Source organism: Cibotium barometz, chromosome 13, assembly GCF_041138505.1.
Source record: "Cibotium barometz isolate CiBa-2024 chromosome 13, ASM4113850v1, whole genome shotgun sequence".
NCBI lineage: Eukaryota > Viridiplantae > Streptophyta > Polypodiopsida > Cyatheales > Cibotiaceae > Cibotium > Cibotium barometz.
Window position 1 is genome coordinate 38086413 of NC_141058.1, and position 25806 is coordinate 38112218.

At 39.8% G+C, this 25806-nt stretch overlaps 2 protein-coding genes across 2 annotated transcripts; one reads left to right on the top strand and one right to left on the bottom strand.

Moving 5' to 3' along the window:
- The first annotated feature begins 4641 nt into the window (after window positions 1–4641).
- On the top strand, window positions 4642–6304 carry LOC147632657 (uncharacterized). Its single transcript, XM_086807470.1, has one exon. It carries the CDS (start codon window positions 4899–4901, stop codon window positions 6000–6002), a length of 1104 nt encoding a protein of 367 aa, XP_086663596.1. The 5' UTR covers window positions 4642–4898; the 3' UTR covers window positions 6003–6304.
- Window positions 6305–10026: 3722 nt separating this feature from the next.
- On the bottom strand, window positions 10027–20158 carry HAG2 (histone acetyltransferase of the GNAT family 2). The gene is made up of 10 exons (XM_086807471.1): window positions 19950–20158; window positions 19596–19637; window positions 14346–14461; window positions 14162–14230; window positions 13961–14011; window positions 13793–13866; window positions 13579–13693; window positions 12659–12743; window positions 11290–11444; window positions 10027–11159 (listed from the first exon to the last, which is right to left on the bottom strand). Exons 1-10 carry the CDS (start codon window positions 20026–20028, stop codon window positions 10419–10421), a joined length of 1527 nt encoding a protein of 508 aa, XP_086663597.1. The 5' UTR covers window positions 20029–20158; the 3' UTR covers window positions 10027–10418.
- Window positions 20159–25806: the final 5648 nt, after the last annotated feature.

Below are 25806 nucleotides of genomic sequence, written 5' to 3' on the forward strand. Positions count from 1 at the left end.
ATGTTGATATGGATAACTCGGGACAACGATAATTCCATGAGCAGATGTGGGTATGTTGGGGCGCCGATGAATCCCTGGTTTCTACTGTTATAATGCCATGTTTTTCTATTTTATTCCGAATGGTTTACAACGAGGAAGTTACTTTGAATGTGAATTGCTCTGATCATCCCGCAGTCTGATGGGCAAAAAAAACATATGAATTAGATTGTAGAGTATATGCTTCGTGCATATGTCTCTAGGAAATCATCAAATCAGGAAAAATATCTTCCAATGATGGAATTTGCCTATAACAGTTTTAAACATACGGCTATTGGTTTTAGTCCGTTCATGCTTATGTATGGGTATCAACCCACAGCACCTATTGATGTCGGTCTTAAGGACATCGAGGGATTTCTTACATGATATGCAGGAAATGCTGACCGAAGCTTGGGATTCTATCAGGAGTGCTCAAGATAGGGCATGGTTTTATGCTGATAGGGGATGCTCATCTCGGTCTTTTGAACCAAAAGCGTTGGTTTATTTAAAAGTTCCTAAAGATTTTCAGACTTTGTCAAAAGAAAAATGCTCGAATTTATCTCCTAGATATTGTGGTCCATTTCGATTTATACATCGGATTAGCACGATTGCGTATGAACTAAAACTATCTCCAATTGTTAGAGTTCATCCAGTCTTTCAATAGATTGAAAGGGAAACTGGGAGGAAGGATAACACAGTTACTCCTCAAGCAAGAACTCGATAAAGTCGAAGATTTATCCTATGTTCCACATGAACCTGATAAGGTACTTGAATTCACGGAAAGGAAACTTTCTAGTTAACTAATCCCTAAGGTTAAAATTAGGTGGAAAGATAGGAAAATAGAGGATTCAACTTGGGAGTCGGTTGATATTGTTCAATGCAGTTCTTCTTCTTTTCATTGCAAGAGTGCAATGTTTTGAGAGAGGGGAAGTATGTTATATGCACATTATGTGTGCATATACTAGGACCCACATTAGGCTTGTGAGCATGGGAGCATGGGAACAAGCTCTAGTGGAGCATGGGTTAGGACTAACCTTAAGGGTTAAGGTTAGGGTCAGGCATCCAAGGGTCACACATGGGAAATGGAAAGTCAAGAGTCACTTGAGAGTCCTACTATATGATAGGGGCATGGGGCACAAGGGGGCTTGGAGGCTTGGAAGCTTGGTCTCTTGTGTAGAGGTTTATATCTACTCACCTACCAATTCACACTATAGCTACAAGCTATTGGATTGGAGTTATACCTCTTGATGGTATGGGACATCAAGGTAGAGGTATGATGTATTTCATTTATAATTCATGTGTGCATCCCTTGGGCTGGGGGGTGGTTGGGTGGTTGAGTTTATGCCTGATTTATGCATGTTTATGCATAACAATTATCTAGAGATCTTAGGGTTTTAACAATGGTATCAGAGCAATCTCTAGTTAATTGTTGTTGAATTTTTTTAAGTAAATTTTAATATTTACTAAATAAAAATTTTATTATGTTGATTTGTGTTGATGATTTGCACGTGGATCATTGATATGGCGATTGGAACGCGTGTTACTACAATTTAATGGACGAATCGACATTACGGGGGAATTTCGTGAGTTTAATGCTATTTTCTCTCTTTTTTATAGTTTAAAATAAGTATTAATAAAACTTTTTATGAAAATACCAAATAGTTTATTGTGGATATTTTTGGTAGAATGGATTCCCTAAGTTTCTAGAATTTTTAGGAATTTTTTTTTATTTTTTTAAGAATTTCTTGAGCATTTTTATGGTTAAAAATGTATTTTTTATACATTGCGGGTTTTCCCGCGGGTATGCGCTCAAATTTCTGCCGATTTTCTGCTGAAATTCACTAGGGGGTAGCATGTTGATGCATGAAATGCTCTCCCGTGTGCGTGGGACCCTCTCCACCTCTCAAATCTGATTTTCTCATCTATTTTCCTCCCGCTCATGTAAACTTCTTTAAAAGGGATTTTTTAATTAAATATTAATCATAATTAATATTAATTATGATTAATCAAATTTTTAATTAAAGATTAAGTCTCATCTCTGTTTTAACAAAGGAGAGAGGAGAGAGGAGGAAAGTTTGTTGGATGGAGAAGGAGAGGAGAGAGGGGAGAGGAGAGGGGACTCCCTCTCCCTCATCATCAACAGCCAAACATGGGGGGGGGCTGCGCTGCAACCTAAACGGGCGAAAATTGCCCCCCCTCTAAAAAAAATTTCATAAGCTTTAGTTAAAGCTTATTAAGGTTTTTTTTATTTTAAAAATGAGTTTTTATTACCAAAAAAAACTTTTGCTTTTCAAAAAAGCTTCCCCAAAAAAGCGAGAAAAATTCAAATTTTGAGAAAAACAATTCTCTGAAAATTTCAGGAATTTGTTTTCTTGAAAACTCGGCTTTTCGCATTCCCGAGAAACCTGTTGGCTTTCCGAATTTCGGAAAAACTTTTGACCTTCCGTATTCCGGAAACTTTTGACCTTTCACATTCTGATTTTTTTGTCTTTTCATTTTCCCGAAACTGTTGGCTTTCCGTATTCCGAGAAAACCATTGGGATTCCGAAATTTTTTGACCGTTCGTATTCCAAATGCGTTGGGGGTAGATTAAAAATTTCAAAAAATTCTTGAAAATTAGACAAAGGTTATTTTAAATTTTGGGAAAATGTGGGGTTGGTGTTTGGCATGTGGTGTGTCCATTCGAGCGCCCGTGACCATTCAAATTCCTTTAAAATATATTTTTTGACCCAAAAAATTAAAAAATCCATTAAAATTAAAAATTTTCATTGGATTTGAGAATTGTCGAGGAGAATTGAAAATTTCGTGAATGATGGGATTCTCAGGAAAAATTAGAAATTTTTTAGAAATTATTTTTAGAAATCTTGAAAATTTAGTATTTATAAAATATCAATGGTATTTTGGCAAATTAAATTGCTAAAAAAATGTGAAAAAATATAGGTTTGGAATGCCATAAGGTAGGTTTGGTGGAATTCAAAATTATCGTATTTTGAGGCTCTATAAAATTAGGAAAAATTAAAAAAAATTATGATAATTCTTTTTCTCGAGAATTTAATATTTTTTAGAGTTATTTAATGTTGAAGTACGTTTTCTCGTGCTGACATTAGATAGGAAATCATCAAATTGGAAAAAATATCTTCCAATGAGATGGAATTTGCCTATAACAGTTTTAAACATACGGCTATTGGTTTTAGTCCGTTCATGCTTATGTATGGGTATCAACCCAGGGCACCTAGTGATGTCGGTCTTAAGGACATCGAGCTTGATGCATCGAGGGATTTCTTACATGATATGCAGGAAATGCTGACCAAAGCTCGAGATTCTATCAGGAGTGCTCAAGATAGGGCACGGTTTTATGCTAATAGGGGACGCTCATCTCGGTCTTTTGAATCGGGAGCCTTGGTTTACTTAAAAGTTCCTAAAGATTTTTAGACTTTGTCAAAAGAAAAATGCTCGAATTTATCTCCTAGATATTGTGGTCCATTTTGATTTATACATCGGACTGGCACGATTGCGTGGTATGAACTAAAACTACCTCCAATTGTTAAAGTTCATCCAGTCTTTCAATAGATTGAAAGGGAAACTGGGAGGAGAGGATAACACAGTTACTCCTCAAGAACTCGTTGAAGTCGAAGATTTATCCTATGTTCCACATGAACCTGATAAGGTACTTGAATTCAGGGAAAGGAAACTTTCTAGTTAACTAATCCCTGAGGTTAAAATTAGGTGGAAAGATAGGAAAATAGAGGATTCGACTTGGGAGTCAGTTGATATTGTTCAGTGCAGTTCTTCTTCTTTTCATTGCAAGAGTGCAATGTTTTGAGAGAGGGGAAGTATGTTATATGCACATTATGTGTGCATATACTAGGAGGCTAACCCACATTAGGCTTGTGAGCATGGGAGCATGGGAACAAGCTCTAGTGGAGCATGGGTTAGGACTAATCTTAAGGGTTAAGGTTAGGGTCAGGCATCCAAGGGTCACACATGGGAAATGGAAAGTCAAGAGTCACTTGAGGGCCCTCCTATATAATAGGGGCATGGGGCACACTCAAGGGGGCTTGGAGGCTTAGAAGCTTGGTCTCTTGTGTAGAGGTCCATATTTACTCACCTACCATTTCACACTATAGCTACATGCTATTGGATTGGAGTTATACCTTTTGATGGTATGGGACATCAAGGTAGAGGTATGATGTATTTCAATTTTAATTCATGTGTGCATCCCTTGGGCTCGGGGGTGGTTGGGTGGTTGAGTTTATGCATGCATGTTTATGCATAACAATTATCTAGATAGATCTTAGGGTTTTAACAGAAGAGAAGGTGGTTTCAAAAACTAGCACTATATATCAACAATCACTTCTACTCATCACAAGCTTTCCTTGTGTCAAGACACGGGTAGGACTAGGGGGAGTCGAGCGGTTCAAGGGAGTCTGGACAACCCCAACTTATGCCACCATCCACACATGTTTTTCTCACTTATTCGAGGGAGCACACACCATCCACACTTTTCTCACATGGCAAGGGAAGAGCATCATGTTGCTGTGGGCATCACATGTCCGGGATTTGCTCTCATTGCTTCACCATCATATGGAGCCATTTCCTAGTGTTTCCAAATGCCTTTTTTTGGGTCTCATAGATGGTGTCTCAAAAGGCTAGAGAAGCCCTTCTCCGGATCTATTCACTGTCCTTTTGGTTGAGGTGCTAAGTTGCAAACCCTTTTGTAAGAAGAGGATTGCTTTTGGGCTTTCGTACCGCGTGAGCCAGAATTGCTTGTGGGCTCGTGAGCTTGGAAGTTTGAAGGGAGTTTCTATCGCCCTTCTGCATCAACAGCAGGTTTGAATTCTGGATTTGGGCGCAAAGGTACTTGAAAATCAGAGCTTTTTGCCATGGGCGACGAATTTGAGCTACAGGAGCAAGAGCAGGAGCAGGAGGAGATGATGGAGGTGGGCCCTTCCCCCGCTGCAGAGTCCGTGGTGGCGCCTCCTCCAGCGCCGCCTACCGAAGCTGCTCCGCCTCCTAGTGACGGTGCCTCCAAGCGGCAGAGGCGCCCCAATGTCCGCCTGAACGAGATCGGGGACAGCTCACTGGCCAACGTGGTGGAGTATTTTCTCAAACGGAAAGGTGGAGGCGGTGGAGACGGCAGCAAACCTACCCCCCTTACCACCACTGCTGCTATTACTGCCCCAGGTAAGCCCTCCAAAAAGCCTAAGCTTTCACCCAAATTAAAACATGATGATGTTTTCCACCATGCTGGGGACGCCAAGCCCCGCCCTTCTAAGTCCTTTGAGAAGAGAAGCCTCGCCCCCAAGGGTGGGAGTAGAAAACCTGTGCTCGGTAAGAGTCGTTACCCTGACCATAGCATCACCGCACACTCGAAACATCCTGGAATCATCCGCCCGCGACGCTATGAAGGGAACGGCAACAGCTGGATGCACAAGGCCATGGCTGGAGTTGCAGACGGTTTCTTGGAAGCTGCTGATGGCGGTGTTTATGGCTGCTCTGACACCGATAAGCACGTGAGAAGCCACTCGCCTCATGATTTTGAGGTGCACCCGGCAGGTTCTAGCTTTGAGAGCGATTCTCCAAAGGGTTTCAGGAAAATTCAAGCTGCTAAGGTCAAGAAGAAAACAGGTTCTGGCCTGAAAGCTCCATCTGCAGGGTATGCACTTAAAGATGAAGCAGAAGAGAAAGAGGAACCTTCGAGTAGTGATGTTCAAGAATTACGCTTGCAAGGGCCGGTGTGGGAAAGGGGTGTTGCCCCCCTTGATGATAAGGTCAGAGATTGGATTCAAGGCATTGGACTAGAAAAATATGCCTCAGTATTCCAGCATCACGAAGTTGGGAGCGATGTTTTACCTCTGCTCACCATGGATGACCTGAAGGAGATGGGCATAAGTGCAGTGGGAGCCCGGCGAAAACTTTTCAGTGAAATCATGAAGTTGAGGCAAGGTTTGATGCTTGTGGATGATCCCTTGTCGGATGAAAAGTGAATAGTCTGTGGCAATCTTAATGCCTTTATTGTTTGCTAGTAGTTCTCAAGACTTGCAAAGAGGTCCGCAACTGTCGAGTATTTTGTGAACACATACAAGCTTGTTTGAAGTTGTTTAACTTCATGATTGTAACTTAGGTTGTGAATAGCCTTACCAGCTTTATTCAATTCATATTAGAGTAAGGAATAGCTAGAGCATGGGCTTGTTATATGTTATGTTCTATATGTGATGCAGACCTTGATTTGCCTGGGCATGCATTTCTGTACTGTCTTATAAAATTGTATCATGCCATCTTTCTTTTCTGATTCCTGCTGTCTACATCTTGGTTGTTATTTCAATATTAGTATTGTAGAGTGCTTCAAATTTTGTCCCTTTTTCCTGGAGGGTCATTGTGGCCAAATGTCATGTCTGACCTGATTGTCATCCATTGCCTGTGTCAATCTTGTTGTGAACATTGCATAATTGCTGAATTTGTGATGTGAGAAATGATGCAATCACTACAAGTATCATATGGTGCTTCTTGAGGCCTTCAACAAGTGGCATTCTTTGAATCAACCAGATAGGCATATCACAGATTTTGTCTCAACACTAGTGATGAAAGGCTTCAATATTGAGCTTGTAATCCCTTAGCTTGAAGGATAGATTGAAGATTTAAATCATCTATAATCTATACTTCAAAGCAATCCTCATTCAGTTTACGGTGATAAGTATTCAAACGATTCCTTCGTGTTACACCAGCAACCTTGTGCAACGCAAGGAATCAGATCTAAACTAACTATGCATGGATGATTAGGAGAAGGGTGCTCGGTGAAGTTTTGTTGGATTAAGGAAGCATCACATACTATGAGACTCATTGGATTCCTGTCATCATGGAATACTCGTGGATGAAATTAACCTAGTAACTGAATAAGCTGTCTTTCATATAGGTTGGTTTGTGGGCTGTGAATCCACGTTGCTGCTGTTCATAGTGTCAACTCTGGTGCCTTGAGCATATTCCACAGGGATTGAGCTAGTATATTGCTTGGTGATTAAAGAAACCGATTATATATTAACCTGCATCATTAGCATCTACCATTTTACTCTTTTCATGTATATATATATATATATGTATGTATGTATGTATGTATGTATTTCTTGCAAATAACTTTTTGCGTGTATTTACGCGACGCACCTGGTTGGATGTTGGGGTTGTTTATTAAAAATCCCGAGCAATGGAGTTAAAGCATTAAGAGATGGAAAGTTCACCAGGAGGTCGTGAGTTCAAGGTGAGTTGTTTGTACAGAGAGCTTTGTCGTGGCAAGATAGTGATAAGCTGCTCAGTGCTTTCAGCAGGCCAGTGGCCATGCTATGGGATGAAGTAAGAGCTATTGATTGCAAGGTGGTGTGTGAGAGTTTGTAATATGGGAGAGGACCAAGAGCGGTGTGGCTTATGAAGGCTCTCACAGAAAAGCTTCTGAAAAGGAGTTCCATAGATATGCATACAAATATAAGTGTTAGTTTTCATGAGAACCAATGAAATTTATAAATGACCCACAAAGTGCATAGATATGCTCACGTTCCTCCTTTCCCCCTCTCCTTTGCTGCCCTTTCTCAACCATGGCCACTTTTCAGAAGCGTTCATCTCTCGGGAGAGCTCACGAGATAGGTAGTGTTGAAATTGAGTTTCGGTATCCAATGAGGATCCCATTCTGTCTATCATTACCACCCCCAAATATCTCCTTGCCCAAGATAGTGGCAAGCCAAGGTTTAAATTGATCTTTGCATCATGGATGCACTTGCATGTGTGTTCACATGCCCACGTGAATGTGCATGCATGCTTGCACGCTGCATACAGACACCACCTTGTAATGCATTATGTCAACTCAGTTAGAAGAGGCCCAATTCTATCCAATTGGAATGGCTCCTCAAAACATGGGAATAAGTATCAACGACCCTTGTGACTTTGAGATTGAAATGTTTGGCTAGTGAATGGTGAAAGAAAAAAGATTATGGAAAGCCTGATTGGACAAATACCATGTGGACATCAATAAAATTTGATACAATAAACACTTGAAATAAATAACCTTGCTCAAAACTTCACTTCTAATTGTGTTTGTATTTTTATTTTAAGTCATTGTTATTATTGATCATCGAGAGTCCAGACTTTCAATCAATAAGATCCTCTCAAATACTTACTTTCAAATATTTATTTATCATTTTTTACGTGTTGGCATCACTATAGATTTATAGAAGCCTTATAATGTCCGAAAACTAATTTTAGTTATTTCTTCTTTTCTAATGGGGATCTCTCAGACCAAGTGCAAGAAGGTGAAGTGCATTGCTTTCCCTAAAGCATCCATTCAATTATGCACTCTAAAACATCAAAGCCTAGGTCTATGGTTCCCTTGGACTCATGTAGTCCTCACAATTGGTGGGTATTTCTCATAAAGTTATAAAAGATAATTACTATATGGTTGTGTGGTTTGAAGGCTGAGGTATTTTTGTTACTATATGATTGTGTGGTTTTGACGTTGAGGTAATTTTGTTAAAAGGGAGAAGCTTTTCTTGGCTGCGTTGGCTTCAAGCTTTTGCCCGCTTTGGATTGCATTCTCATTAAAAGATTCTGGACCTCGGGCAATGGTTCTCTAATGGAGATGCCATGTTTGGGTCATCACCCAAGGGGAAAAAAGAGATTCATGTCTTTACAAAGGGTTTGGCGTGTTGCATGAGGGCACACATGATGTGTGATCGCATAATACCCACATGTTTGATCATATAACGATGATGTATCTCGTGTATTATATGTACCAAGTAGCTGCAACACCTTTTGAGAACCTCATCCCTGCCTTCAAATGTAATGAATCGATTACTTCAAATTGGAAGACTACCCAGCAGGTGGTAGATCTATGGTTATACCTTGAAGGTAGTCTTCATGGTCATATATACCTTGAAGGTAGTCTTCGCTTCATGCACGGTACCTTAGGCATTTATATGAGCTCATAATAAGGCTCTCCACGTTCGCACGTAAGGACATGCTTACACAGGTCCCACATTTCTTCTATTTACTTTTGGTTAATCCTTGTATGCAAGTTTGAATGTTTCACTTGGGCCCTAATGATGTACCCACCATAGGCCTCCCTCTCTCTCTCTCTCTCTCTCTCTCTCTCTCTCACACACACACACACACACGCACGCACATACAAGCACAACACATGCACGCACACATGCATGCACAAACATTATTTAACAAATAGAAAACCCTTTTCAAGGGCCACCCTAATTTCCTTTCTTTTGGCCAATCACATTTGAATTTTAATAACATATAATACAAAGTGACTACATTTCTAGCAGTTCCTTTGAATTCACTGCGAAGTACAAAAGAAGTGATATAAATGGCTAGTAAAAATTCAAGAAAACATTTATGCTTAGATGTTTGTATTCATAGGCCTACCAATTAATTGTACTTCTCAAAGTCGATATGAGCAGTCTACCCAGGATTTCAGTGATCCATTGACAACATTCATTACTTTTTCACTTTACTAGAGGAAGAATATCACATAGCAAGTACGATGCTCAACCTAAGTAAGATGCTCAACCTCTCTTTGCACCTTCTTCCAGGCATTTCATGAGAATGAGCATAGATTCATAAATGACCCTGAGCACTAGTGTCAAAATAAGTGACACTCTCCTTAGGATAGTAATGACACAACGTGGCGGCTTAGTCCTCACAAAACCAACCACCCAGCAGTCGTTGACCTCAGCGTCCAATAGTACATCTCTCTGCTCGCCTGAATTTGTTCAAGTTACAAGGTCCCATATCTCTGCTCGCATGAATTTGTTCAAGTTAGAAGGTCCCCAATTACAAGGTCCAATCACTTTTGAGACTTTTATCATTTCTTAAAAGACTAACAGTGATACCCTCCCCCGTGAGCCACCAGAAATACGTGCTGTAAGTGCCTCTTTAAACAGGACAAAGCCGCCTCGATATTCACGACAACGCTATTTGCTACCACTTGAGAAAGATGGCCAAAACTCGATGAGGATAAATTCCAAAACACCACCATGTGGGGCATAGCAACTTAAAATTAATTGAGGTGAAGTGTGCTTCATTACAACATGAAGGTGAAATTAAAATAAAAAATGTAAATCTCTTAAGAAAAACTTGATATATTCACCCCTCGGTGCTGGGAAGAATGGTTCTTAAGAGAGCTTTGAGGTCAGCCACCCAGATCGCTAGTGAATGACTGAACCTTCAAAATATCCAAAGAGTGATACAACACTGCTGAGCCTGGCAAATGGCGTCTTATAGAGGAAGTCTCAAGCGTTGTGTTTAAAAAGCTAGATGAAACCATGCGTAATCTCAAACTAATTTTTTATATTCGACTGCAGCAGTTAAAATATTGTATGTGCCACTGATTTTGCAGCTCCTTCAAAACTCTATATCAGGACAAGAGAAGTACCAGCACCCTTCAAATGCCGCAATACCTTCTCTGCTACTTGGTGTATCTCTTCTTCTCGCTCTTTGAGCAGCTCTTGATAAGCATTCTCCATGTTAGCTTCAGGGTCCATATCCACAGCTTCTTCAAGATGCTCAGATCTCACTTCACTTCCCTTGGCTATGCCATCGTGCGCATCTTGAAGGGAGGGCTTCACTTTAAACATCACAAATGTTCGAGAACTGTCATACTCATTTTCTACATCAACTAGTTGCTTATTGCTACCCACATTAGAGCTCTTTGGATTTCCTATGACTTCAACCTTTACAAACCATGAAATCAAATCTCGGAAGACAGCTAGTGTGTTTTCCTCACCCCCATGCATCACATGAAGATAAATCAGCACTTGCCAACAGTACTGAAACTGCAATCTGCATATTTTAAATTCCTGCCTCACTTTTTCAACTAAAGCAGGTGAAGGCATCCAGTCTTGGCAGCTTGTACCACTGAAGTGTGGCTTGCTACTTGTTCGTAACTTCAGAAGAGTAGTGTGCAAGGCTGACCTGACTGGTTCAAAAGAAAGAAGGCGCACCACATCCATACACTCTCGCAATACTTGTAAGTCATTTGATGGTTCTTCCATGGTAACCTCGAAGCTCTCTCGTTCTATAGCTGTTTTGTACACTGCCTCCAAAAGGTAAAGACCGTTCTGTTTACACTGATATGGAGGAAGAACGAGAATCTAGAGCCGAGAGAAAAAAACACATTAGGAAGAATTGTAAAGTAAATGATTCTCAAGGCAAGAGAAAAAAACACATTAGGAAGAATTGTAAGTCCAAGGATAAATTGCCTAACTGAATGCCAAAACTTGCCTGGCTTACTCGAAGCCTTGTGCTATCTGGATACTTGAAAAACTTATATACTGTGCAGAAACCAACCAGTCTCCAGGGGCTTTCAGGTTCACGCAACTTTTCCAGGCACACATACACCTCCCATCTTGGATCCTTCTTTTCTATGGGCCTAGCAGCTAGTACCAAAAACAACATTTACCATTATAAATGCCGACAAAATCCTAACCACAACTACGTATAAGAGAACTTTATAAAAATTAGGCAAGAAACAGACTAGCAATTTAATGTAACAGCATTCTGTCTTTCTTGTTCGTCGTCACAAAAAAAGATGTTTTCTAAAGCACTACAGGGGCACGTGTCGCATATTGCAACTTTGATGGAGAAGCCGATTGGGGGTGTCTCTGCTCCCCCAAACCCTCAGAATAGAAGATGTCATATGCACCCACTGGACCTGGGTGGCACGTGGATGTATGTGTACTATAAGTGCAAGTTTTGGTTTAGCCTTAGGATTGGACGATGTGCATACTTAGCATTTTATGAGCCCCAACTCAGTGAGACAAGTCACCAATCACCATCGGGGTAGGCCACAATAGGTCAGTCAATCACCAATGCAAAGTCCTGCAGATGTGTACTCGTGCAAACCCACCTGGAATTGAAATATATACAATTATCCAAGGAAGCTTATTAGGCAGAGAGCCAGGCGCCCAACTTGTACGGACAAGCTGCAGGCAAACTGTACAGCTAGGCGGCAAAGATGGACAAGCCGGACGGACAGGTTGGACATGGTTAGGAGGTTGGGCAGCTGGTTGGATAAAAGGTAGAGCAGCAGGACAGGCAAGCTGATACAACCAGTTATCAATGCAAGTCAGCCCAACCAGCAGCCAAGAGCCTGCGTTTTGCTTGCATTTGCCTCTTGCAGCAGTTCTACACATCAAATTGCTGTGTTAGATTTCGGCCTGCTGAAGACCTTGTTGTTCATTTCTGCATTCAGTCTTCCTGATCTCGATCACTTAAGAGGGCAGCCCGCTTGTCCACAGATCCTGCTTGGGTGTGCAATCCCACCTCATGTTCAGCCCAGAATTCAGACCGCAATCAATTCAGCAAAGAAGGCAATCTACAAATCGTGGGTCAGTCAGGTCCTATTTATTGTACTCTTTTAACTTCAGTAATAAACCAAAAACACTGAAAGGAGGGAGCCTAGCAGTGGGTAATTGGTACCCAATACTGTGTTAGTCCATTCTTTTTTTTTAACAAACATGGTAGGTGAAGACGTGGCTGGTCCATTCTTTATCCCTTCCCTTTCTCTTCAAATTGAATGCAAGGAAAACAACATGTCGCAAGCCTTGCCACTCAAGCTTCCGCAGTGCATGTAAGACCACTGCTATCTCACCTTCAATGAACATGAGTACTAGGGGTGTCAAGCGTGAGTGCCAATCCCTAACTTCATTTGCAGTCAAATCCTCCACCAGAAAAATCTGCATACAAAGCAGATTATAAACAAGCAGTACATCGTATTCTACTCTTAATTAGAAAAATTCTCAACCGAATCTTCACTAAGGTAAATATAGTGAAAATGCAAACAAAAATCTTTAATAAGGTTCTGTCTGAAGGTTCAAATAAAAATGTGATGCTACACACTCATCGCAAATAGCTAAAGAATTGTGTCAGAGACTGAAAGATAAATATTAATTGCTTCAGCCTCTTTTGGACACCCAACCGATGGACTGACTCTTGGCATGGGTGACTCTCTCGCTTTGGTCTTCTACAGCTTCTGCACACATACACGATGGGTAAACTAGAAGCCACCACAGGACTCCATATGGAAAAAGGGGAGACGCAAAGATGGCAGAACTTAATTGTAATTGCATGTTTGCACCATCCTACTTGTGTGTACAGTGAAGTGTCCTTTCCCAAGACCATCTCAAATCTAAGCCCACAGGATGTAGATCCATAGACTGTTATCATTTCATATTACCATACATAGCCCACTGATGATACTTGATTGACTGTAAGAGGTCATGAGACACTATCCTTTGATAACTGCCATTAATTTGTATCGTTGGAAGAGCAAGTTTGTGGAACTGTAAGAAACAATGAGCAAGCTTCTACCTTGAAAGATAAAGAAGGAGCATGTACAAGGCAGTCTAAGGAGTCAAAAACCACAGTTACAGTATAAAGCCCATGCTAAGTTCCCAGAAGCTTTCAGAAACAAACTCTTGAACATTGTCAAATCTCAGGCATCTCACATATCTATGAGTTTGGTTTTCCACAAAAGTTTTCCATTCTTGGAATTTCTCCAAAGCTTCTTACCTCCTTGCTAACATCAGGAGTATCATGATGAACCTTGATCCAACTTAGACCCGACTCTTGATCGTCTGATATTTTCCAAGCAGCCAGCCTTTTTCCATATTGATGAATAACATTACTGCATTTGGCCAAAGAGAGATCGGCATAGACAATCCCTGGATAGCACATTGGCACCTGCTAGAACCATGATAAGCAGCAAAAACATTACAAGCCCTACCTTAGGTTGTTGTTGGAGGTCAGCCTCTGGAGGAATATGTTACGTTCCTCAATCAAGCCCTCCCCAAAAATTTCCTGAAAATAAAACAGCATAAGCTTTCCCAGTACTACTATTCCTAGAGACACACGAGGGCAGTTGAAAGTTACTGGTTCGACTATCAAAACCCACCTTGAAAACTTTCTGCAAGTTAGTGGCTTGCCGCTTCCCACCCTTCAAATCCTGTTCAAGCCACTCTAATTTCGTTAAAAGTTTATACAAGCAAGCACACACAGTTCCTTTCGCTGCACACATGCACATATATATAGAAAAAATCTACAGTTATGAGACCTTCAAGAATTACAAACTGATGGTGAGAATGGAGTATGTCACCTGTATTATTTCACTATGGCAGATTTCCACATGTGCATGAAATGAGAAAGCATGGAGCCAGACAACAATCTGCATCCAGCAGGGAGCTCGATATGGGTATTCTAACTTGGCAAAAAATGATCATACTAAGCTATCCTTAAAGCTTGCTACTATCACACAAATGTATGTATCCAAAAAACATTACCTTCAGATCCTTGTAGCCATAAATTTTTCCTTCTCCACCAAAAAAGCGCTCTGCAAAATCTGGAGAAAAGCCTGGAACAGTCCTTAGGCCTTCTTGCATTTCCTTCGCTGAGCTTACTGTTGGTACCATAGTCAAAGAGCTTTTGTTAGATAAACTCTGCTGTCTTTTGACATTACAAAATCACTAGTAAGTAGATCATTGTGACAGCAACCATCCAGCTAAAGCCTTTGTAGTGATCCCATCTTTGACTTTCCAAACTAAACATTTTACAACGCAATCAATCACATGATCAACCCTGCTGAAGAAATTGAAGAGACTTTCTTGTTTGATCTCCAATGCACATACCGTGGTAACAACTCTTTATCATCACAGGAATGACAAGGATATGGATGGATATTGATATGAAGCTGTCTGCATTTGAAGTTTGAGCATTTTTTTTTTAAGACAGTAAAAAAGCTCTAAACAAACGTGCGACTCCATACACTGTAGCACAAGCCACTATGGCAGAACATTTGGTGAACTCCACAGTAGCCTGGGGTTGAGTGCCTTGCAACAAAAAGCGGATTATGCAGGACAAGTTTTTTTTTGTTGTTGCTTGGGGGTGGGTGAGTGTGTGGAGGGGGGAGGGGGGGCAGCTATGCTGAGAGCTCTATGATGGCTTGCTGTTTTTTTTAAATTTGCGTTGAGTCTTGAGCAAGCAAGGCAATGAGCTCTGTTCAAAGAAAAACACCCGTTAAAGAACAAGATGTTCTGTGCGTTGTCTCAGGCTTCCAGACTCTACTCCATATTGTTGCATCTCAGCTGAACGATCAAATTCCAGAGGCTCGCAAATCTGCACGAAAGCTTGTGGCAGAAGTTTATGCTACATATTCTCGATTGATTTTGAGCGAATAGCCCTCTGATTCCATTTCTGATCAGCAAGACTGGCACCAGTTTTGCAGCTCACAGTTGTCTTCGCATGTTACACAAGCTATTCTCCAACTGACCTCTCAAAACTCCTGGTTTCCACAAGAATATTGTGGAAACCAGCAAGACTGGCACCAGTTTTGCAGCTCACAGTTGTCTTCGCATGTTACACAAGCTATTCTCCAACTGACCTCTCAAAACTCCTGGTTTCCACAAGAATATTGTGGCGATCGTGAGGTTGCTGAGAGAAGTCTCTTATCTTTCATGATTTCAAGACATCAAATATGTCCAGCTTACTTGTTTTCACAGAGAATTCAAATTCTCTTGTATTCCTCCTAGTAAGTAAACCAATGCCAAATTATGTCCACTGGCATTGCACTAGCTATTTCTGTTTCCTACATCCTATGGAAGCTGGGATCATCTGTAAATCTGCAGTCTGTATAGTGATATTGTCCTTTCTTGATCAAATCTGCACACTTGTCTTTGGAAACTGCATCAAAATCTTTGTAAAATGTACTCTACACAACTCTGTCTGCAAACTCTTCTTGAATCTACAAACTGCAACACTCTGCACCAATAATTCTACACAAAATTGTATTTTGCACACTTTCTTGAAAGCTGCACCAAGATTTTGCACAGCAACCAACAAGTTTTTCCAAACTACCAAGATTCCCCAAATCTAGGCAAATGATGAAGAAAACTAGGGTTTATATGTAGGTTGATTGAAGAAAGGCTCTAATTAAGATGGTTTGGCAACAGATTTCAAGAAAATTCATGTTGAAAATGATTGTAAAATTGAACTCGAAAAACAAGATTCTCTCAAATCTATGTAAGAATTAGGGTTTTTGAAATCTGTGATTAACACGTATTCAAAAATGATTATCACTAATCTCATTGCTAATCCATTCAAAACAAAATCAACAAAAAATCTGAAAACTTTATAAAAGCACAATTCAAAAATGGATTAAGCATTAATCACTCCCTAATCAAAACATCAAGATCTAAACCAACTAGCCAAGAGCTCTGATACCAATGCAATGAAAAGAGCTAAGGGTTGCACTCATTAGTATGGAGTACATACATGTCCCACTCATCCTAAGGAGTAGTACCTAAAAGTGGAAAGACTACCATGAATCAACCATGAAAGCTTAGGCATAAGCTCCAAGAAAATATAATAGATATACGTCACAAGATGATAAAAGATACAATATCCATGAGCCCTCCAAGCCCCCCAAGAGTACACATGTGAATAACCCTAAGTCCAAGTGCCTGAGCCCCATCTCCCATGTGCATGTGCATACCAAATATACTTCATTACAGGCGAGGTAAGCAACTAGGGCAACACAAAGGAGGGTACGGGAGGTGGCACATAGACTGGAGGGCTACGAAAGAGTGAAAACAGAGAATGAGGAGAGCGGACAAGAGACTGGCGAAGGCAAGGTGGGCACAAAGAGGCAAGGACTCACTAGGAGAAAGAAGAGAAGGCAGGGACAAGAGGTAACACCAGGCAGAAGGGGAGTAGGGCCAGAGATGCAAGAAATGGCGATGACAAATGAAAACCAAGCAGAAGGGGTGATGGTGAGAGAAAAGAGAGACAACGTGAGACTGGGACAAAGGGTAGCTGGACTAGCGATGGCAAAGGCAGGCGCACAATCAAAGAAAGGTCCAATCGCTACGTTCGTTGGCGTAATCTCTTAAGCACATGTGACTTGAGCTTTTGGGAGGCTTAACTCTCTTCATTCAAACACACAGGGTTCTTGAAACCTATAGTAGCGTCAAAAAGAAGATGTCAACCAAGAAGACAACAAACAAATGTACTCTAGCTGTGATTAATAGATTTTCGAGCATCGAAAATGCTCAAAATTTGGATTTTAGGGTTTCTAACAACATTTTATGGTTTTTGACAACAAATTAGGGTTTTTGGCACATTGTACGACACATTAGTACAAGTCTATATGGATCTATACAAACTTGTATAATACGGATTAAGGTTTCGTACAAGTTGTGCATGTTCAACGAATTGGGATGCTTGATTATAGGAGAGAATGTAAGTCTCCTTGCATAGCTCACACAATGGAGAGAGAGAGAGAGAGAGAGAGAGAGAGAGAGAGAGAGTCATATATGCCAACCCGTCATCTTTGGGCCACCTCGGGCTCAACCCTACACACTTAATTGTGTGTGGGTTGCCCATGCCCACATCTCCCCACACACAAAAAAGGGGTGCCCTTATAAGCTGGGCATCTCGGGCGCCTTTTAAAATTTGAGTCTTGGGCACTCTTATAAATCGGGCCCCTTGGTTTTAATGAAGTGTGAACCTACAAGGTTTTAAAACATTACATTGAAATAAACAAAGGTTTAGGCATTACTTACCACCTTTTCACATGCCACAAACCACGACAAAAGACAAGGCACACACACAGTTCACGACTAGGCATCCCTTGCCTATGAATTGAATATGCATAACAAGCAATCACACAAAAACAGTCACGCACACCAACATGTGTGCAAGTGCAACTTTGCCATGAAAATACCTCCCTTTCAAGGAACTTGTAAAGCACGAGTTTTGCAACACAAATCTGGCTCTCTGGAAAGACAAGTCCACACATTGGTCTCAATTACCCTAAAAGGCTAAAAATCGTCCGCAAACAACTATTTTAAAGCCGAACAACCATATTTCAAATTTTGCACCTTTATACACATCCGTCCGTACATATGTTTGTACCATTTGTGCAACGTCCGCATATGTTCATACAACACTTGTACAACCCTGAAATATGCTCTAAATCTGATTTCCAATCATGAAAACCCTACATCATCTTGCTTTTAGCTTTTTCTCACATGAAAGTGTGCCGCAACACCCTATACCACTCCGGAATGCACATGACCATCCCTAGGAGGAGTACACCAACTAAGAGAAAAGCCTCTGTTGATGACCAACCTTCTTGCTAGCACTAAGCTCTTGATGTTCACAAATCAGCCCCCAAAGCACCTTTTTACAGTAAGCTCACCCCTACTTTTGTTGTTGCTTTCCTTGCTTGAAAACAAGTAATAGTTTTTTAATAATACACTTTCTTCTCGTAGATGCATAAAAGATGGACAATTCACATGTATAATACTTTATCTCGATCCAAAAGCACTTTCATAACTTTAATAGTCTTTCTCGGTCACTTTTTAATAAGCATGTCCACCTATTTTAATAACAATGTGAACACGCTTCAATAACATGTTTATCCACAAAACGAGTCTTCTAGTCTTTCCAATGACCTAAAGGACACACATCCTGCATAATCCAAAGCCTGCGTCTTATTTCTAGGCACCCACATAGCTGTTTAGGGTGCCTCAAACCCAAGCTTGGATAACCTCCCATTCCCAACGCTTGTCCAAACGCCCCTTACATGATCGGCCCTACACGACAAGGTCATGAGATGCAAAAATCCCCAAAAACCCATGCATGGGTTCACATATGGGTGGCCAGCACCTTGGATCATCTGCTTTATCTAGGCTTTGTATACTATCCCCAAACCTCCATGGTTGTTGCTAGTGCTCGGAATTGCAAGGTTCACACACAACCAACTCTGACTTAGGTCTATGGCATTGACCAAGGTTATCCAGGACATCCATCAATAATCTAATAAGTCTCCATCCTATACTTCATTACATATTTGGTGCAGGATTGGCACGACTGGACAGCGCAGAACTTGCAAGACTTGTCCTAACTACCCTTGGCGGTACACTGGCAACTCGTCCCTGGAAAAGGGCTCACAACAAGCACCATAGTGTCCAACCTCAAGTCCTTGCACTCGTCTGTACAGTCATGTCCACATGGCATCCAAGGGTGGGATGCACGTGACAAGAAAAATCACCAAATTTAAAATTGGTGAAGAGATGGCACAGCCTAAGTTGTTGAGGACAATATGATGAGGTATTTGATATGCCGAAGCTATTGTAAATTTGACATGTAATACCCCAAAAGAGACGGAGCGTATATTTATGGAGTCGTAAGAAACTAAGTCTGTCTCATTATGTCCTTGAAAAGGTAGCTTGTATTGAATCTCATAATTTTTGGATCCCAGATGGCATATGCCGGATATGCCTGAAACTAGTACTTAAAGCAGAGTTTGACAATGGCAGCAGTAAATTCTTGCCTTTATCGAAACACAACAAATCTGAGTGTCTTGCTAGTGGTTGCTAGTGGTCTGCATGATTTATGCAACATACTAGAGCAAAATAACAAGCTAGTCTTCATGCCATAATGTGTACAACTCTTCGTGCCATGCGTAATGTAAAACCATGGTGTCTTCAACACGTGATATGTGCAACAACATAATTTAAAGGGGCACTCACCAAGGCGTATTGTGATACAGCTATTCGGATCCACGCCAACATCTATAAAAGAAAAAAAACACCGAGCAGAATAAGTGGTTACCCTACTCCTTCCCTCAGGAAAAAAGTAGATACCCTAATCCTGACCTAGCACCCCTAATGCAGAGAGATGATATGAAGAGCATACCAAAAGAACGAGGAGTACACAACAGCTACTAACCCTCACCCTGAGCCCTAACACTAACTCTTAGCCGAAACCTAATGCAGAGAGATGATTGAAGAACATACTTAAACGAAGTAGTAGGCAGTTGCTAACCTAAACCAGACTGTGTGAGATGAGAGCAGAAAGGCATGCGGAGGTGATGATGGACATACCTGCAGAGAAGCTGACCTTGCGCTGCCGTTTGGCGGGCTTCGGCTGTTCGCCATCTCCCTTCGCCTCCTTCGAAGCCATGGTGGTAAGACTTTCTGCGCAGGGAAAGAGATGCGAAGAGAATTCCTCTCTCTATGAGGAGCTAGAGCCCAACGAGTCTCCTTCCCGCTCTCCAGGGACCTCACGGTATTCGAAGAAAGTGAAAGGTTATAAGGTGAAAAATGGCAAAGCGTATTATTAACTGGGTAATGGTTTTTTTCTTGATTACATTTTTTAAGCTAGTAGTGAATGTAATGCTCATTTTTTCAGAATTTATCTTATTTTTTGGCGTATTCAAAGTAAGTGACTGTATTTTATGGCCAAAATGCCCAAAAACGGGTATGACGCTTGTCAAAAAGCAACCTTGGTACAATCTAATAGTAGAGTACTTTGTCAGATAACAATAAGATGAAAAAAACGCTTAGTCTTGTGGAACACTTTCACATAAAGTTCCTAGATCTTATTTTTAGTGATTCAGTGATTCAAAGTTAGAAAACCCAAGGAAATTTTCACACACACAAACATAGGAGAGAGAGAGAGAGAGAGAGAGAGAGAGAGAGAGGGAAGGAAGGGGGGGAGTGAAAACATATTGCAAGAAGAGGTGAAGTCCCCTCCTGTAAGAGAAAATGTTTCTTATATTGCATAACTAGATCCTTTCCATAAGCTCACCCATAGGAGAAGGATGCATTTAACATAACCACAAAAAGAAACATGTTATAATATTCAAAACCTAACTCTAGTGATTGACTCTTAAACATGCCAAAATGCCGTGTATAAAGTGTTTCTTTGTTGTTTTAGGATCATTGCCCTCTCGGCTCATCGAAACCATATAGCATACAACTTTCATTGATAGTGTATAGATCATCTTTAAATCACAAAAACTAAACATATGTAAGTCTTCAAACAACATGAAGAAGGACGGAGTACAAACTCTGAAGACATGATGCATGTGAATAGTGTTAATATACAAAGGAACATGAAAATTCTATATGACAATGATGTGTCAACATACATACCATACATGCAAGGCCAAACAAGCACACTAGTATGCATATATAGTAGTGCAAGAAGATGTATCGAACAAGGTAAGATTCACACCACATGATATACAAATTGAGATCAGAAGGAGCAACCAAGTAAGATACATGCATAGATCATACCAAGTAGAAACAAGGCAAGTAAATATACATAGTTTACACACTACATATGGCAGTGTATACGCAGATGCATAGTAGCAAGAAAATAAGGAGATTTGACAGAAGTGCAATGGAGAAACCAAGTAAGATACATAGATGGTATATACAAAGAGATCACGCCAAGTATACAAAGATGAAGACTTTATTCCATAAAGGTTGTTACATCATCCTTACATATTGTTTACTAAAGACAACATAACACCCTCATGTAACTACATAAGGGTTCATACAACTAAGTACTTGTAAGAGCTATAGCCTTAAATATTGTTTCCTAAAGACAATATGACGACATAACCACATAAGGGTTCCTCCTCCTAAGTGCTTTTACGGGGTACTTTATTCTTCAACTCCTCTCAGAGGGACTCCTCCTTTTCTTCACCAATGTAATCGTAACTTTGCCAAGTCCCAATGGCAGTTCCAATCTTCATATTCCACACATATAAATCTCTAGAATTGATGGGCTCATCCGCTAAAAGCTTGCTCCAAAGTTTACAGGCTCTCTATTGTTATTTTGTGATGTTCTTGCACATCTCCACCCAACTTCTTGTGTAAATCCTCGCAAACAGCTTTAAGGGTATCCTTGAGAGTAGAGTTGGGGGAATTTGATGAAGACATGATGAGTCTGACAAAAATAGAGAATGAGAGAGAAGGTGAGGGGGAGAATAAGGGTAGGTGAGGTAGAGAATGATGTTGAGAGAGTGAAGGAAAGAAGGATAAATAGGGAGGGAGAGAATGATAGTGACAGAGAGGAAGGTAATGAGTGAGGGTAAAAGCAAAAAGTGATTTGCATGGATATTTCCTGAAGTTGAAAAAATAATTGCATGGATAAGTTAGGAAAAGTAATTGCATAGATAAATGCTATATTTAAGAAAATCTATTCCAATAATTAATAATATATAAAATGATGTTGACATCATCAACATTAAAAAGAACTTAAAATAATAATTGAAGATATTCCAACCATATTGATTGTCCTACTAAGGCATTAAAAAAATGAAAAGTAAATAGACCTTCATAGAGAGTTGATAGAACCATGATATAAAGGATATTTGACATCATCAACATTAAAAAGAACTTAAAATAATAATTGAAGATATTCCAACCATCGACATACAACCATATTGATTGTCCTACTAAGGCATTAAAAAAATGAAAAGTAAATAGACCTTCATAGAGAGTTGATAGAACCATGATATAAAGGATATTTTATACTAGCAAAATTAAGGACATTTTCAAAACAACAATACATTGTCAGTAACCTAGAGGTCCTTTTCAAATTGTTCTCCTACTGCTAAACTTTCTCACATTAGGTGAGAGAGAAACAAGAGGGGGAGGAGTAAGAGAGAAAGATAAATAAAATAGAAGGGAAGGAGATTGAAAGAGAAAGGAAATATGATAGGTAGAAGATTAAGAAGAGAGAGGCAAGGGAAAGATATAAAGAAAGAAAGAGAGAGACAAAGTCAAGTTATAAAGGGAGAATAAAGAAAGCTCTAAAGAGATAGTAAAAAAAGAAAACAAGACAAACTTTTAGTGTTTAGAAAAAAAGAGAGAGTAAAGTGAGAGAAGAAGAAGTTCCTTATATAGATAAAAGAAAGAAAAGGGAGATGAAGAGAAAAGGGAGAGAAAAAATCAAGAAAGAAAGAGAAAGAGAGAAGGGAGGTAATTGTTGACCACCGAGAGAGAGAGAGAGAGAGAGAGAGAGAGGAGAAGAAGAAGAAGAAGAAGAAGAAGAAGAAGAAAGACGGGAGGTGATTTTGAGGGCATGCAAGAGGGGAGGGGAGGAACAAGAGAGGAGAGTACACACGAAGGAGGGGCTTTTGAGGACACACAAGAGAGGGAGGACATGCTAGAGGGATGGGATTTTGAGGGCACGCGAGAGGGGAGGGGAGGGGAGGGAGGAAAGCACACAAGAGGGGAGGGGAGGGCAAGAAGGAGGGGCAAGAGAGGAAGGCTGAGAAAGAGGCAAGGAGGAGGAGCGAGAGAGGAAGGGCGGCCCTTACCTACTAGTAAGGGCAACCCATAAGGGTCGCCCTCACTAAGCGCGACCTACTAAGGTTGCCCAAAACATAAATTAAGATAACCCACAAATGCACAATGAACTATAAAAAACAGATTTGAGTTTTAAACACTAGATCCTTACATATTTAAAAATAAATAAAATATCATTAAATTAAGAAAGAAAAATAAATGAAAGAGAAGTCATTAGAGTCACCCTCACTAAGGGAGACCTTAATAGGATTAAGGTTTCCGCTAAGGGCAACCGGAATAATAGGTCGCCGGTCGCCCTTAGTAAGGGCAACCTTAATCCTATTAAGGTCTCCCTTAGTGAGGGCGACTTTAATGACTTCTCTTTCATTTATTTTTATTTTTTCATTTAATTCTTTTTTTTTTTACAAAATAAATATGTAAGGATCTAGTGTTTAAAACTCAATTCCCTTTTTTATAGTTGCATTTGTGGGTTATCTTGATTTGTGTTTTCTAAGACATATAATACTTTTCAAACTCATATCTCTTTCTCTCCTATTTTGTTTTAGTTTGTGTTCTCTTTTAGTAAGATGGAGAACCAACATTACACATTTTTGTCGAATGTTTAGAGAGCGATCCTATTGTTAAGACTATAGAAGGACATTTTTATATTTCTAAACCTAATGATTATGTTGGAATGTTATCTACTCATTTTAGGTTGAAGGTTTTTGTAATCAAACTAGAAGATGATGGTGTAGATCATCTTATATCTATCTAATTAGCAAGATCCGCTGTAGAGAAAACATGTTATATCTTTGATAAATATATAACACCAAAATACCTTGTGGTTCTAATAATAAGGGAGGCAAGTAACACTACATCAAGCACACCAAAGCAAGTCATTACTGATCTTACAATAGAAGATTCTCCTGCAGATAAACCCTATCATAAGTGAGTGGTCAAATATTTATTAGCTGAGGAATCTTATGCAAGTGTTCTTCATAGAATGATATTAACATGCACGCATATTGAGAAAGTGGAAGAGATTTCTTAAATATCATAGTTACATATACAACTTGTTTGCGGCTTGAACTCCTACAAGACAATCTAAACTGAGTAAAGGTAAGTGTTATCCACTTTGTAATTAATCTTACATAAGGTCTTACTATGAGTGGCAAGCACAACCTGTATGTGTACATTGCAGGTAAAGAGATCCACTCCTTTGCCACCTATTCTCTTGTGCAAACTTGTGCCTAACCCCTCCATAAGAAGAGAGCAGTTTAGGTATAAGAAGCTGGCAAGGAAATTCTACACAAATGTCTATGTTGCTAATCACCTGTGCAGATTCATTTGCTCTATCTTCTCATCCCACAATTCTGTTAGAGAAGTATCACAGGATGATGTTAGTAGTTGGGATGATAAATGGCAAATGAAAAATAAGGATTTCGAGAATGTGATCAAAGACATAGAGTGGGCATTCTTGTCTAAGAAGATGTTTTATGTTTGGGATAGTAATCATCACATTGTGGCATAGTTGGAGGAGATAAACAAATGTGAGTCATCTTAACATGCTAACTCTTTAAATGCAGTGTTAAGTTTTTCAAAATAGCAATGGACTATTTAGGTTCACAATGAATGTAGCATTCAATAATGTTGTATCATGACATCTATGTGTTGACACTATCCTTATTGAATTTAATGAGAATAGTGAGGGGAGTAGTATTCAATAATGTTGTATCATGACATCTATGTGTTGACACTATCCTTATTGAATTTAATGAGAATAGCGAGGGGAGTTCCTCACCGTCATAGCTCATTTAAACAAGTAAGAAAACATATAGATTACGAGAATATTTGTTTTAAATTTCTTTGACTTAGGATGGCCCAAGCGCATTTTGCCCATAACTCATAATTTTTTTGTCATAGAATGAATGAAGTGGGCTATGTTTCATCGTCTCTTGTGGATAAAGTGTGCCTCATTAGGGCACTCAGATTAGTAAATGAAGAAACAATTATAAATCGTACAAGAGCGATGAACAAGGCATGGATGGAAAAGCATACCGTGATGCCAAAAAAGGGGTTGCCCATCTTGTCACAACTATGAACTTTTAGTGATATCCCAGATAGTATTCCAAGTACTATTTTTATTGGGCTTAGTAGAGGAATAAATAATCCTAACATTTGCAATATAAGATTAGTATCTTTATATTCTCATACTAATGAAGTAACCTATGAAATATAGGATGAGTACCTTGTTTTGCCACTAGAGAGATTGAACTCCTTGAAGATACCTTGCCTACAAAGGAGTTTGAAGGCAAATGGAGAACTACATTTTATAAAGACGAGAGAAAGTGGAGGTATGCTACTAGACGGTTAGCTCTATGATTGCAAACCTTGCACAAGGAGATAGTTTCTTTGAGTAACAAAACCTATGCTCTTCCCTCTTAGTCCTTTTGGTAGACAATGACGTATTTTGGTTTTAACATTGTGGTGTGATTTTGGTGTTGTGTGTTGCAGTCAACTAGTGTAAGTAAATTAAGATGACAGACAGATTGTTTGATGGAGGATAAGTTGAATAGCTTGGCATCTAGCACATTCCTAAATGACCAGAAATCTATGATTTTAGATATCTTGATTGATGGAGATTCTCAGAGGCTAA

Excerpts from the sequence above, each read along its gene's own strand:
- LOC147632657 (XM_086807470.1), top strand. The coding sequence starts at position 4,899 with ATGGGCGACGAATTTGAGCTACAGGAGCAAGAGCAGGAGCAGGAGGAG.
- HAG2 (XM_086807471.1), bottom strand. The coding sequence starts at position 20,028 with ATGGCTTCGAAGGAGGCGAAGGGAGATGGCGAACAGCCGAAGCCCGCC. Across the intron at positions 13,867-13,960 it reads ACTTGCAGAAAGTTTTCAAG|GAAATTTTTGGGGAGGGCTT; the intron begins GTGGGTTTTGAT and ends TTTTATTTTCAG. Across the intron at positions 13,694-13,792 it reads ACCTCCAACAACAACCTAAG|TAATGTTATTCATCAATATG; the intron begins GTAGGGCTTGTA and ends GGCCAAATGCAG.